At 39.8% G+C, this 14,296-nt stretch overlaps 2 protein-coding genes across 8 annotated transcripts in view; both read right to left on the reverse strand.

The window, feature by feature from the left end:
- LOC112147680 (complement factor H) overlaps positions 1–8,661 on the reverse strand; it is a 19,304-nt gene extending 10,643 nt beyond the window's left edge. For 2 of the 7 annotated variants that reach the window (XM_036216415.1, XM_036216413.1), the window contains exons 1-6: positions 8,504–8,656; positions 8,165–8,356; positions 2,614–2,793; positions 2,341–2,532; positions 2,176–2,226; positions 1,899–2,060 (exon numbers count right to left, since the gene is read on the reverse strand). In XM_036216415.1, the coding sequence (XP_036072308.1) occupies positions 1,899–2,060; positions 2,176–2,226; positions 2,341–2,532; positions 2,614–2,793; positions 8,165–8,356; positions 8,504–8,561 (835 nt within the window). In that variant the 5' untranslated portion in view covers positions 8,562–8,656. Of the gene's footprint in view, positions 1–36; positions 202–1,898; positions 2,061–2,175; positions 2,227–2,340; positions 2,533–2,613; positions 2,794–8,164; positions 8,357–8,503 lie in introns of all 7 variants that reach the window. The other 5 variants (XM_036216412.1, XM_036216416.1, XM_024274222.2 and 2 more) reach the window with 5 other exon arrangements.
- Positions 8,662–11,459: 2,798 nt separating this feature from the next.
- LOC112147145 (complement factor H) overlaps positions 11,460–14,296 on the reverse strand; it is a 12,172-nt gene continuing 9,335 nt past the window's right edge. The window contains exons 7-9 of the mRNA XM_024273290.2: positions 12,053–12,208; positions 11,755–11,780; positions 11,460–11,648 (exon numbers count right to left, since the gene is read on the reverse strand). Of these exons, the coding sequence (XP_024129058.1) occupies positions 11,619–11,648; positions 11,755–11,780; positions 12,053–12,208 (212 nt within the window). The 3' untranslated portion in view covers positions 11,460–11,618. The remainder of the gene's footprint in view (positions 11,649–11,754; positions 11,781–12,052; positions 12,209–14,296) is intronic.

Below are 14,296 nucleotides of genomic sequence, written 5' to 3' on the forward strand. Positions count from 1 at the left end.
TCAAAATCTCTTTCTGAATCTAAACTGCATACTTACATTCAGATACTGTTGCTTTTCCATTTCTGCATCGCACATAACGATGGTTTTCAAAGCGAAAGATATCTTTGCATAACAGTTTTATCTCCTCTCCATTCACTACATATTTGACTCCATCAGGTTCTAGGTCCTCATATGCAGCAGTATCCACGGAGCAGTAATTGGCTGAAAAAAAAAAAAAAGCAATGAATGAAAAGAAAATGATCATATCAGTCATTATGTGTGTACAGTATGTCACAAAAGTGAGTACACCCCTCACATCCCAGCAAACATGTATTTATATCTTTTCATATGACAAGACTGGATAAATGACGCTTTCACACAATGAACAGTAGTCAGTCTAAAGTTAGTATAGCAGTGTAAATTTATTGTCCCCTCAAAATATATAAAAATACAGCCAATAATAGCTAAACCCCTGGCAGCATAAGTGAGTACACCCCTAAGTGAAAGTGTACAAATTGAGGACAAATGATCATTTTCCTTCCCCTTGTCATGTGAACCATTAGTGTTACACTGTTTCAGGTGTCACTAGTTAGCAGGTGAGTTAAAATTCGGAAAAAAGCTCTTCCACTCTCTTAACCTGGTCACTGAAATTTCAACATGCCACCTCATGGCGTCAGCTCTCAGAAGAAAAAATGATTTTTTGCTTTACATAAAGATGGCCTAGGCTGTAAGGAAATAGCCAACACTCTGAAATTGTGCTGCAGCACAGTGACCACGATCATCCAGCGCTTTAAGATAACAGGTTCTTCTCAGAACAGGCCTCGCCATGGTCGGCCAATGAAGCTGAGTGCACGTTCTCAGTGTCACATTCAAAGACTGGCTTTGGAAAACAGACGGATGAGTGCGTCCAGGATTGGGGCAGAGATCGAAGAGATGGGAGGTCAGCCTGTTGGTGTTCAGACCGTACGCCGCACACTGCATCAGATTGCTCTGCATGGTTGTCGTCCTAGAAGGAAGCCTCTTCTAAAGATGATGCACAAGAAAGCTTGGAAGCAATCTGCTGCAGGCAAACTAAGGACCAGGATTACTGGAACCATGTCCTGTGGTCTGATGAGACCAAGATAAACAGATTTGGTTCAGATGGTGTCAAGCGTGTGTGGCAGCAACCAGGTGAGGAGTACAAAGACAAGTGCGTCTTGCCTACCGTCAAACATGGTGGTGGGAGTGACATGATCTGGGACAGCATGAGTGCTGCTGCCATTGGGGAGCTACAGTTCATTAAGGGAGGCATGATCCCCTCCCTCCAGAAACTGGGCCTCAGAGCAGTGTTCCAGCATGATAATGACCCCAAACACACCTCCAAGATGACCACCAGCTTGCTAAACTGGCTGAGGGTAAAGGTGATGACTGGCCAAGCATGTCCTCAGACCTAAACCCCATAGAACACCTCTGGGGCATCCTGAAGAGGAAGGTGGAGGAGCACAAGGTGTCAAATGTCCACCATCTCTGTTGTGTTGTGATGGAGGAGAGGAAGAGGATTCCACTGGAAACATGTGAAGGTCTGGTGATCTCCATGGCCAGGAGACTTCAAGCCGTGCTGGAAAATGATGGTGGCCACACAAAATATTGACATTTCCCATTTTTACTTAGGGGTGTGCTCACTTTTGTTGCCAGGGGTTTAGCTATTATTGGCTGTATTTTTATATATTTTGAGGGGACAATAAATTTACACTGCTATACTAACTTTAGACTGACTACTGTTCATTGTGTGAAAGTGTCATTTATGCAGTGTTGTCCTATGGAAAGATATAACTAAATATTTGCCGAGATGTGAGGGGTGTACTCACTTTTGTGACATACTGTATACTCTGTAAGGACTTTTTGACAGGGGTTTGGAAGCAGGACTGTCTGCTTTTTACCTTTGCAGACGGGAACTTCTGACCACTTGTTGCTGCTGTAACACACCACTTTCTCTGGACCATCAAGTTTATAAAACCTCTGACAACTGACTCTCAAAGCCAAATTTTCAGATTCCTCAACTAATCCATGTTCAACGACTGGAAGTTCTCCGCAATTTTCAACTGCAGAAAGTAAAGAAAGACATTAACCAAGGAGTAATCATGTGAAAAACAACAACAAATATTCATTCTATTCAAGGGTCCTTGAACTGTTATTCAAGGAAAGAAAGAAAATCACCTGGCACAAAGGGAGGTTTTGTATTGCCTTTGTTGGATTCAGGGGAGTATACTGTAAGAAAACAGTAGAAACTTTTCATAACACACATCCCTGTTTTTCTTATTTAATTAATTCATTCTTGAGAGATAACCAAATTTCAATGCAGATTTTTGCACATTTCCTTACTGCATGTTGGGGTTGTAGTCCAGTTTCCAGAGGTGCAAAAGACAGACTTAATTTTCGCTCCCTCTTCTGTCACATAATCATCTTTGCACTGATACGTCACATTGCTGTTCACAGGAAACACGTCTTGGTGTTCTCGGTTAATGATGACCGCGTAGGGAATCTTAGGTGGTTCGCTGCACGCTACTTTGCTCTCTGGTGATGACAACATTCCCAAATAACAACAGAACAAGATGCCTTCCAGATCCAAGAAACAATGTAATCAACAAGACTTACTCTCACACACAGGCACAATGGTCCAGTTTCCACGTTCACAAAGAGCCGTGGCGACATAGTCTTTGTTGTCATACCCTTCGTTGCATGTGATCCTTTTTTTATCTCCATTCTTATACCAAAGCTTTGAGTCCTCTTCATATTTTTCATTGATTACGGTTGGTGGAATACAGGCGGACTTCTCTGAAAAGAAGAAAAGATCAGATTCTTTCCAAGTTAAGAAACATCTTGTCTTTTATCTTGGTTAGAAACACTATTTAAAAATAAATTTAAAAAAAAATAGATTCAAACCTTCTGAAGTAAAAAAATCTATTTGATAATCACCATAACTCCTACAGCACATTTCATCCATAAACAGTAACATTTAACGTGCTTATTTTTACAAATAATTAAATAACCCATTGTTTTCAATTATCCATCCATCTTCTTAACCCACTGCATCCCTTTCAGAACCACCAGAGCCTAACCCAGCTATCATTAAAACACTTATAAACAAATGTTATTTGTGTTTTTTGTAAAAAAAAAAAATATATATATATTTATATATATATATATATATATATAAATATAGTGGTCACCTTTCAAAATCCTGCTTTTTTTAGTGAAATTTTGCAAGTTTGCTTCATTTTTGCATTTTGTGTCCTGTTTAACTAGACCTTTGTCAGTCAATCTCCTTCATTTCTTCGTGTCAGTACACAGTTTCTTTAGTTTGCCAAATTGACTTACCAGTAAATCTTTGATTGCAAACAGATTTTTTTTTTTCATTCTGCTCTCCACTGGTTCCAATCTTATCTCTCAGATCACACCCACCAGCTCAATGGCCTTGTGGTAGAGCGTCCATCCTGAGACCGGTAGGTTGTGAATTCAAATCCAGCCCAAGTCATACCAAAGACACTAAAAATGTGACCCAGTGCCTCCCTGCTTGACACTCAGCATTAAGGGGTTGGATTGGGGGGTTAAACCACCAAATGGTTTGCAAGCGCGGCTGTGTCTGCAGCTCATTGCTCCCCCAAAGGAGTGGTTAAATGCGGAGAACAAATTTCACACATTATTGTGTGTGACAACTAATGGGACTTTAACTCATTTCTTTTGTCTGAAATAATTTTTTCCCCTGCAGGCGTGCCCCAGGACTCTGTCCTGGGTCCCCTGCTTTTTCTCATCTATCTTTTTACCCTCATTCCATATCTTCCACCAAAACAACATACATCATCATCATCAACATTGACAACATCACTCGATCTTACACCAGCTCCATTAGCTTCTCATCACTCACCGGATCAACTTCAAGATCCTCTCTCTGACCTTTAACCCTTTAACATCTAAGCTTTAGATCCAGCATGTACATTCGTTTGACTAGTGTAACTCTTCAATATTTGGAGCAATTCGTTTATATCATGTGGATTTTGAAGCAGAGAAAAGCAACCTTAGTCTGAGAAGCATCACTGCAAGGTGGATAAGTGCTCATGTTATCGTCATGAATCAGAGAAAAGCAGCTTTGCACCATTATGCAACACTTTACTAATGTAAAGTGCATGGGCAAAAACCATCCTCAATAATCCACTACAGTTGTGGCTTTTTTATTTGCATCCTTTTTGCATCCTTCAACGCCTTGTCCAACAAAACGGATGAACTCGCGGGGCTTATTAAGACACAAAGGTGTTACAGGGAGAGCAGCCTCCTCATCGTCACAGAGACGTGGCTAACCAGCCACGTACCGGATGCTAATGTGGATCTGCCTGGCTTTACCACCGTGAGAGCAGACCGCGACCCAAACACCAGCGGGAAGAGCAAAGGCGGTGGTCTAATCCTGTACGCTAACCAGCGATGGTGTCATCCCAACCACCTGACAGTTAAAGCGGCGATCTCCGACTCTAACCTGGAGCTGCTAGCGGTTAGCATCAGACCGTACTACATCTCACGTGAGTTCTCCCACGTCATCGCGCTCTGTGTTTACATTCCCCCGAGAGCGGACGCAGAGGCGGCGCGGGAGTCCATCTTCAACACGACCACAGCACTACAAACCAAGCACCCAGAGGCTTTCATCCTAATTTCTGGTGATTTTAATCATGTTACTCTGGACACAACACTGGCCACTTTCCACCAATATGTTGACTGTCCCACCAGGAAAAATAACATTATAGATCTACTTTATGCAAATATTCTGGATGCATACTCAGCTGTCCCTCTCCCCCCCCTTGGAAAATCTGATCATAGCCTCATACACCTCCAGCCTCGCTACATCCCGCTTGTAAAGAGGCAAGTGGCCACCACGCGACAAGTCAGGAGGTGGTCTGCTGGAGCAGAGGAGGCTCTCAGAGACTGTTTCCAGTCCACTGACTGGAGTGTCCTGATTGGGTCACATGGGGAGGATATTGATGGAGCAGTGGGATGTATGACAGACTATTTTAACTTTTGTGTGGACATGGTGGTCCCAGTCAGAACTGTGAAATCCTTTCCCAACAATAAACCCTGGGTCACAAGTGATGTTAAAGAAGTTCTGAACAGAAAGAAGAGGGCATTCAGGAACAAAGACCTGGAGGAAATGAAGAAGGTCCAAAAAGAACTTAAAACGTGCATGAGGGAGGCTAAGGAGGAATACAGGAGTAAACTGGAGAAGAAGCTGAGGGAAAGCAACATGCGTGATGTCTGGCATAGCATGGGAGTTATGACCGGCCGCAGCAAAAAAGGGGGCAGCGTGGCAGATGAGGGGTTGAAGAAAGCAGAAGAACTAAACATCTTTTTTAACAGGTTCAGTGCCCCTCAATCTGCCTGTCCCTCCCTGCAGGTCTCCTCCAAACATCTTGACCACCCTAGCTCATCTCTCCCTTCCACTTATCTCCCCCCATCACCCTCACCTGGTTCCAGCCACCACCCACCTCCCATCACTGCGGAGCAGGTGAGCAGAGAGCTGAGGCGGCTCCACCCCAGGAAGGCGGCGGGACCAGACCAAGTGTGCCCGCGACTTCTAAAAGCCTGTGCTACTGAGCTGGGAGGACCCCTACAACAGGTCTTCAATCTGAGCCTGCAGCTGGGGAAGGTCCCGTCACTCTGGAAAACCTCATGTATTGTTCCTGTACCCAAGAAGAGTCGCCCCAGTGAGCTGACCGACTACAGGCCAGTCGCTCTCACTTCATACGTCATGAAGACGCTGGAGCGGCTGGTCCTGCAGCAGCTGCGACAGCAGGAGCAGAGTGCCAGAGACCCTTTGCAGTTCGCTTATCAAGCAAAGCTGGGGGTTGAAGATGCTGTCCTTTACCTCCTACATCGAACCCTCTCCTACCTGGATGTGGGGGGATGTGCAGTGAGGATGCTGTTTTTTGACTTTTCAAGCGCTTTTAACACAATCCAGCCCCTCCTGCTCCAGCAGAAGCTCCTCTCTCAGGACGTCAACCCCCACCTGGTGAACTGGATCACGGACTACTTGACCAACAGGCCACAGTTCGTCAGGATGGGGAGCTGCTGCTCTTCCATGCTGACCAGCAGCACAGGAGCTCCACAGGGCACCGTACTTTCGCCTCTCCTCTTCACCCTCTACACTACTGACTTCCAGTACAACTCTGAAACATGCCACATTCAAAAATATTCGGATGATACTGTGATTGTGGCATGTATCAAGGGGGGTGAGGAGGGAGAATACAGAGGCCTGGTGCAGGACTTTGTGGAGTGGACCGGGCGGAATAATCTCCATCTGAACATCAAGAAAACAAAGGAGATGGTGCTGGACTTCCGCCGCACATCCACTGCTCCACAGCCCATTGACATCCATGGAGAAGTGGTGGAGGTTGTTGACACATACAAATTCCTGGGAGTCGTTTTAGACAACAAACTGAACTGGTCAGCTAACATGGACACCATTTACAAAAAAGGACAGAGCAGGATGTACTTTTTAAGGAGGCTCGCCTCTTTTAATGTCTGTTCGGAACTTCTTTTTATCTTTTGTCAATCTGTGGTTTTAAGTGTCCTTTTTTATGCTGTGGTGTGCTGGGGAGGGAGTGCAAACAAGAAGGACACAAAGAAGCTGAACCGCCTGATCAGGAAAGCAGGTTGCATTGTGGGACTGGGTCTGGACACAGTGGATTTGATGGTGGAGCGAAAGATCCAGGACAGCTGAAGAACATTCTGGAGAACACCGGCCACCCTCTGTACTCAGTGTTCTCTGGTCAGAGGAGCTTTGTGACCATCAACCGATTTCGGTCTCTGCCATGCTCCACTGAGAGATACCGGAAGTCCTTTGTGCCCAGTGCTATTCGACTCCATAATGCTGCTGGGAGGGGTGGTGGCAAAAGACGAGGTGACTGATCAATGTTTTTATGATGTTGTTTTATTTTTTTTATTATTATGAACTTTTAAAGTTACATTTTAACTGTTTTATTGATTTCTATCTATTTTATTCCATTATGGGTTTTGTTTTTAATTTAACTGTGTGGTAAGATGTATGGAGCAAGGACAACGACATAATTTCCGTGAGGATTAATAAAGTATAAAGTATATATCTATCTATCTATCTTTTTTTTATTTTTTGCCCCTCCATTTCTTTTTATTTGTAGCGTTTCTTTTATTTGTGGCATTATATCTTATTATTTCCAGAGTAATTTTTCGTTTACAGTGTAATATACATAAAATAAGTGTGTAAACTTTACACACTTATTTTATTTATTTGCTGCAATGGTGGGACACTTTCCAATAGTGAATTTCTTACACGATCAATATACATCTGCTGATTCTTTCATGAAGAAAGATGGCTTTGCGTTATGCAACACTGCGTTAGTGCGAACATAGAAACATTTTTATGTCTGTTTGAAAAAAGTGTATTAAGTGCGAAGTCTTAAATAAAACGTCTATAGTTATTGCAAAAAATAAACAACAGTTATTTTGCCTATTTTATTTTAATAATATAACTTCCACAATAAACAAAGAATCCCTGTGAATATGTTGTTGTCTTCCATCTTTTATTTCAATATTTAAAGCTACTCATGTCGTGTTAGACACATGGGGAGACAGAGGAGAACAAAGTAGTGTCAAGTACCCGGTGAAATCCCCAAACAGATCTCCAGTGCTGCTTTGAGGAAACGACTTAGTGATTCAGTTTGCTATTCTTGACAGAACTATGGTCTCAGTGTTTTTTGCTTTTTTTATTTGCTCTACTTTTTTGTACAAGGCTGGATGTCCCTAAACACAACCTCTGAAATCAGCAAATATTTTAGCTGGCCAGGAGCCTGCTGAAAAAGAACACTAAGTCAGTGGGATGCATCTTTTTTTGTAATAAACACTTAAAGAACATTTCTCAGAATAATAATTGTAGTCTTTTGGTACTTTGCTAAATAAGTCTTGTTTTATGAACACTTATCTTAATCCAAAGATCAATACAAATGATTTCACAATCATGTTTATCAGCAGCAGTGGTTATTTAATACAAAACTTAAAATATCATAATGTACACAAACAGTTGATTTCAAATTATTAATTTTTTTGGCTAATAGTTTTTTGCTGTTTCCATGGAAAGTTCTCCAAGCTTCCTTTCAAGAACACATTTTTGAACATGGAACATACTCACCGATGCACAGTGGCAGAGGAGACCACTGGCCGTTTCCGCATGTACTTTCTGCCCACCAGCCCTCCACTGCAGGTTTGTATCCATCCTCACAGGCGTAAGTGATCTTTTCATTTTGCTGGTAGGAGGCCTTCATGGGGACGGTATAACCATTCTCCAGGTTGGGAGCACTGCATACCTGTGGTGTTCCTTGTGCTGAAAAAAACAAGAACGTCAAAGAAACCACAATGAACCAAAACAATGATTAGATGTGTTTGGTTTTTAAATTCTGACATTAAAGAATGGACAGCATGCAGAGGATGAATGAGATTCTAATCAGACAAAAAATACTTCAATTCTTACCAGAGAGTATTCCTGGAAGCCAAACCAGAAAAGAAAAACTGCAGTAAACCAACCACATTGTGTCAGGACTTCAGTCACTACTGAAGAACAGCTAAGAACCTTTTACTGATCCAGACCCGTTAATCATTGATGGATATTTTTTCTGAGGGATGAGAAGTGATGAAAGAGTAAATACACAATGAACAAACAGAATGGCAATAGATATTGCTCAAGTCCACTTTTTTAACTAATGTAAACAACAAAAAAGGGAGTAACCGTCGTTTCTTCTACAATCTGTTCTTTGGTTTCATTCAAGGAAAATATCTATATAAAATATTTAAAAGTGTTTATTTTCTAAATAAACTTTTATGCTTCTGTGTTAATTAACAAATCTATTAGTCATTTGTCTCAAAAAGCAGGTTGAACAAAGTCTATGAGGTTGTTTGCATTTCAGATTTCAGAGTTATTTCCCGGATTGCAGTGATATAAAATCAATATTATGAAATAACAGGAATTTGCTCCTCTTCTAACTGGAAAGGATTTCAGCAAATATTTTACTGAGATCAGAAGCAGATGCACCTATACTCTGTTTAAATGCTTCAACATTTTTTTTTTAACATTTGTAAAATGTTGAAATGTTTTTTGGGAGTTTGGATTATGGATTATCTCTGTTCTCAAAGTGACCAATGAACATCTGCCCTGTTTTGGTTTAACCCATACAGAGGGGTGGTGTGTCATGAGGCCATTATTTTAAAAGATCCCGCTAAAGAAAAATGTTTCTCATTAACAAATGTTACTTTAAGTTGTAAAATAAATCCAAATGTTAACGTCTGATGAGGGTAGTGTTTTTATGAACTTTGTTGTTCTCCAAATGTATTTTTGTGATGAAACCCTCACAAAAATAAGTGTGTGGAGACTTGTCATTCCTGATATTCTTTGCTTTTCCCGATGATTCTGAAAATATCTCTTTTTTATTTGTATTTTTCACTTTTATGATTTTTTAAACAGGAAAATAAGAAAAATGAAGCGATTCCAAAGCTCATTGTTGTTTGTTCTTAGAGGGAGGCTTGTTTCGTTGTACGATGACATCCTCACTTTGCTGTCCACAGTGAAAGACAACAAAAACATGAAAAAATGTGCCACAAAGTAGGCATGATTTCAACTATAAAAAATAAAAACAACACGAATTTATCATCTCATTTAAAATTCTTTTAAAAAGTCATTTTAGTTTTTCAAAAACTGGAACCTTTATAATTGATAGGCTTTTTATTACTTTTAGTCATTAAATAACTTTGAGCCAATTCTGCCTTTTTAAATACATTTTTTTCACCTAAAATTGTCAAATTAATTCTAACTAATTAAAACTGTCACATTAATTTTAATTGTAACAAACTGCATTATCTGAATATTTTAAGGGGCAATATGCAGCCCGATCTGCACGGTGGCGCAGTGGTTAGCGCTCTTGCCTCACAGCGAGAAGGCCCCGGTTCGAATCCCAGCTGGGACCTTTCTGTGTGGAGTTTGCATGTTCTCCCCGTGCATGCGTGGGTTTTCACCGGGGGCTCCGGCTTCCTCCCACCGTCCAAAAACATGCTTCGTAGGTTGATTGGTGACTCTAAATTGCCCCTAGGTGTGAATGTGAGAGTGAATGGGTGTGTGATTGAGGCCCTGAGACAGACTGGCGACCTGTCCAGGGTGTACCCCGCCTTCGCCCATCAGTAGCCGGGATAGGCTCTGGCACCCCTGCGACCCTGAAAGGGAAGAAGCGGTCAAGAAAATGGATGGATGGATGCGGCCCGATAAACTATTCAATCTGGCTCGCCAAACTGGAATAAATTATATTGACAATCCTAAACAGATAGATAGACAGAACTACTTTATTAGTCCCCCCAAGGGCAATTTAGTTAAAAACAGTTCTCCAGCATATCACATAAGACAACAAACAGCACAGGAAAAACCACAATGCTAAAAATTTGTTAAAAAAAATAATAAAAACAAATAAATAAATTGATAAAAGTACATTTAAAGGATAAAAGATAGGCTTGTAACAGTTACCTTCTACACTCAGGTGTGTTCACTTTGATTTAAGCTTTATGGTATTTAGGAGATAAGATTTGGAGTCCCTGTTAGTTTTTCTTGCTTTAGTTTTTTTCGACCTGAAGGCATCTTTAAAAAACTGGGAGACAGGACATGTTTATGTGTTAAATTGATGTTTTTTGCTTTTTGCACCACCTGCTGCTCCCAGAGTGAATTAAGATTTTTTTGTTGGATGCCTGTGATTTTAGAACATACTTTAATGTTATTGAGAGACTGTTCACATAGAGGCCACCAAACCAGCACAGGAAGGAAAATGTAAAAATGTTCTCTGATAAAACATGCATAAAATCTTATTACTAACTTTAAAAGAGTTCAGCCGTCTCAGCAGATGTGTTCTTTGTTGACATTGGTTAACAATAGTTTCAGGGTTTTTATTAAATTTTAGGGCGGAGTCAAACACGGTGCCTAAGTACTTATAGCTTTCAGCTATTTCAACTTCCTCCCCATGAATGAAGCTCTTTGAGGTTTGGCCTTGGTTTTCCTGAAATTTATTATGAGTTTATTTGTTTTCTCTATATCAGGAAATTATCACACAGTTAACTGCACAAATGGGCCCTTGTGCGGTCAGCAGGATTGGGAGGAGTAAAAAATATCACTGTTTTGCATAATTATATTATATATTATATTATATTCAAGTAAAGAAAATAAATACCATATTGATTGTAAACATTTCAGTAAACATTACTTCAAATGACATAATTTAAAACTCAATGATTTCATTTAAAAAGATGAAAAAGCTTTGATTATTTCATCACATTCAAGTTCACACACTTGGAATTATTCAAACACCAGTTGATCGTATCTTCATTTTGTGTATTTAGAGTTTCTTTCTTTACATGAACAAAAAACAGGTGAAAAACTGAATGATTTTTATTCAGAATCCAAAGGGGAACATTTTTATTCAAGTTCTGCTTATTGGTCACACAATTTGAAAACAATCAAATGAAAGTACAACAAGAAAATTAAACATCACTCATGTTTTTGTGTGACTAAAACTTTATTTTTTTGCTCTGTTGATAAATCAGAACCACGGCTGGTGTTAGCTTCTTTGGGTAAAATGGCAGTCTCTCTGATGGGAAAAACAAACAAACAAACACATATTTTTTAATCACTTTACTTATAAAAACAGTTTAAAAATAGAACAATGACATTCTAGGACATTTTAAAGTACTTACTGTTCCAACAATGGTCTTATAACAACCTATCAAAATAAAAATACAAAAATCATCAAAAACAGCAAAGTTTTAAATATTTAAGCATATAGCTTCATAATTTAAGTCAAATTAACTCCAACTGAAATTGATTTCCTGAAAATGATTTTGGCAGAGAATAATTTCTGTAAAGTTTTTCTTCAAATAACTATCACAAAAAACTAATATTTTGTTCACAGTCTATCAATATAATGTGGGCTGCAAACTTTAAAAAACATCTTGGTTTGATATCATGTAAAATAAACTAAAGTTTCACACTTACACTGAGTCAGACGTATTTCTGAATTGTAGCAGCGAGCCCTCACTTCATAGTTTTCATAACCGCAGTCAAATGATTTTATCTCTCCTTCCTTGAAATCTTCATCTTCAAGTAGTTCAATGTAGGTGTATCTACCCTTCTTCATCACACAGGCAGGAGCTGAAAAAGTACAAACAAACAGAAGCTGTTCATTTACCAGATCAGAGTTTGTTGAAAATATTAATTGTGTGTGTGTGAGCCTTGAAGACCGTCTGCATTATATCCTGTTTAAGTGTGAAGCTGTCTGCCGTGCTCAGCAGCTGTGGTTTCATTTCCTTAAATATTGTGCTCAAAAACAACTCCTTATATGGGTCACTTAAGACATCTTGTGTAAAGCTGACCTTTCTTACCTAGTAACAATTGATCTCATTGCTTTGTTATGCCCATGTATGGAATTCCTATGTGTGTTACTATAAAACCGCCTTAGTGTCTGAGCTATGAGAGGGACCCAAGGCAGAGATCTATGAGGAGACCTCTGTTTTGACTCTCTCCCTTTTTGCAAAAAGAATAAACGGAAGATGAATTGCAACACTGACTGGCTCTTTGGAATTTTACAAAACATATTTATAGAAATCTTTCAGAGTCATTCTTGACAGTTGGTGCCGAAACCCGGGAGACAACAGCCGATCGAGGAGGACCGTGGGGGAAAAGGACTGAAAACCCTGCAGGGCGGGTCCGTTACAGGGATCCGGAACAGAAGACCTCGGACACCACGTTTGACTCCGGGGCCGGTCGATAGGATTTTCCCTCTGCTGCCCTCCGAGACCGGTGACGTCTCTCAGGGTCAACGAGACAGGTCAGTTGTTTTAATTCAGTCTAATACGAGGATTTAAAGAGAACATAAGAGTTAAAGAGAATAAGAGAATAAGAGAATAAGAGTAAAGAGAAATTCCAGATAGGTTGTCTGTTCATGTGTTGTGAAATAGTCTTCACTGAACTGGATCGAACCGAACGGACCGTTACCACATGCGGAACAGATGTTCTTAAACAATCATATTGCCAGGGGTCACAGTGATGGCCGTCGACAAGAAATTGGTTAAGACCGTAGAAACACACGTGGGAAAAAGTGTTTATTGGCTATGGTTAATTTTTGTGTCAATAATATTGCCAGCAGTCACACAATTGTCGGCTGTCGACAAGAAATTGACTAAGACGGAATAAAAGTGTTTTTGGCGAAGAAAAAGTGATTTAAGAGTGAGATAAGAGAAAAGCGCTGAGAAAATAGGTTTAGGATTTAGGGGGGGAGAGAGAGTGCACAGAAAAGAGGAAGTGCAGTTCAGAGCTGAAGGAGGAGGCGGGGTGAGCTGAACAGAGAAGATTCAGAGTAAGTACACAGGGTGATCACATTACTTATTGATTACAGCTAAACAATATTACAAACTTATTGATTACAGCTAAACAATACAAGGCCTGTTAACAACTGAGCTCAGAAAAATAAAACTAAAATAAATAAATAAATACAATAGATTAATAAATAAATAAATAAACTTGTATAAAGTTAAATAAAACTAAAATAAATTCAATAAAATAAAATTAGATAAAGTCAAAATAAAAAAAATAAATAAATACAGTGAGTATGTGAGTCCATGGACAGAATGAGTGCAATAAAGTCGTCTGAGTGAGTTTTATGTGTGTGAATGTTTGTGTGTATTTCTTAAATAGGTATTCATAGCATTTAAAGCTTCCCTTTTTTTAATTTTCCTTAATTTTCCCTTTAAGTTTTTGTGTGTATTTCTTAGATAGCTATTCATAGCATTTTAACTTCTTTTTAATTATTCCTTTATTTTTACTTTCAATTTTTCCTTAAATATTTCTTTAAGTTCTTTTTTAAGTTTCCCCTTTTTATTTTACCCATAAGGCTTCTAGCACTTAGGATAAAACAAATAGAGACTTGCAGTATTTCTAAAACCTGAAAAATCCACCCACAAGAAGAAAAAACAAACAAAAAAAAAAAAGGGGCGACCCAGACCTGCAGGCAGCTCTCACTCAAGCAGATAAGAGGAAGGAAGACAAAGCTAAAATTAGGCAGAATGCAACTGTTGCTGCTGCAGTAATTCACCCACAGGATGAAGCATCAGGCAGAAAACACCCAACAGTAATGAACCAACCAGCACAGCACAATCCACAGGTTGCTGTCGGTGCTGCAGCAAATGTTCCACAGGAGGGAGGAGATGTGACAGCGTCCACTTCAGCCATGCTCCATGATTC

The sequence above is a fragment of the Oryzias melastigma genome, linkage group LG17 (assembly GCF_002922805.2).
Source record: "Oryzias melastigma strain HK-1 linkage group LG17, ASM292280v2, whole genome shotgun sequence".
NCBI classification, from domain to species: domain Eukaryota; kingdom Metazoa; phylum Chordata; class Actinopteri; order Beloniformes; family Adrianichthyidae; genus Oryzias; species Oryzias melastigma.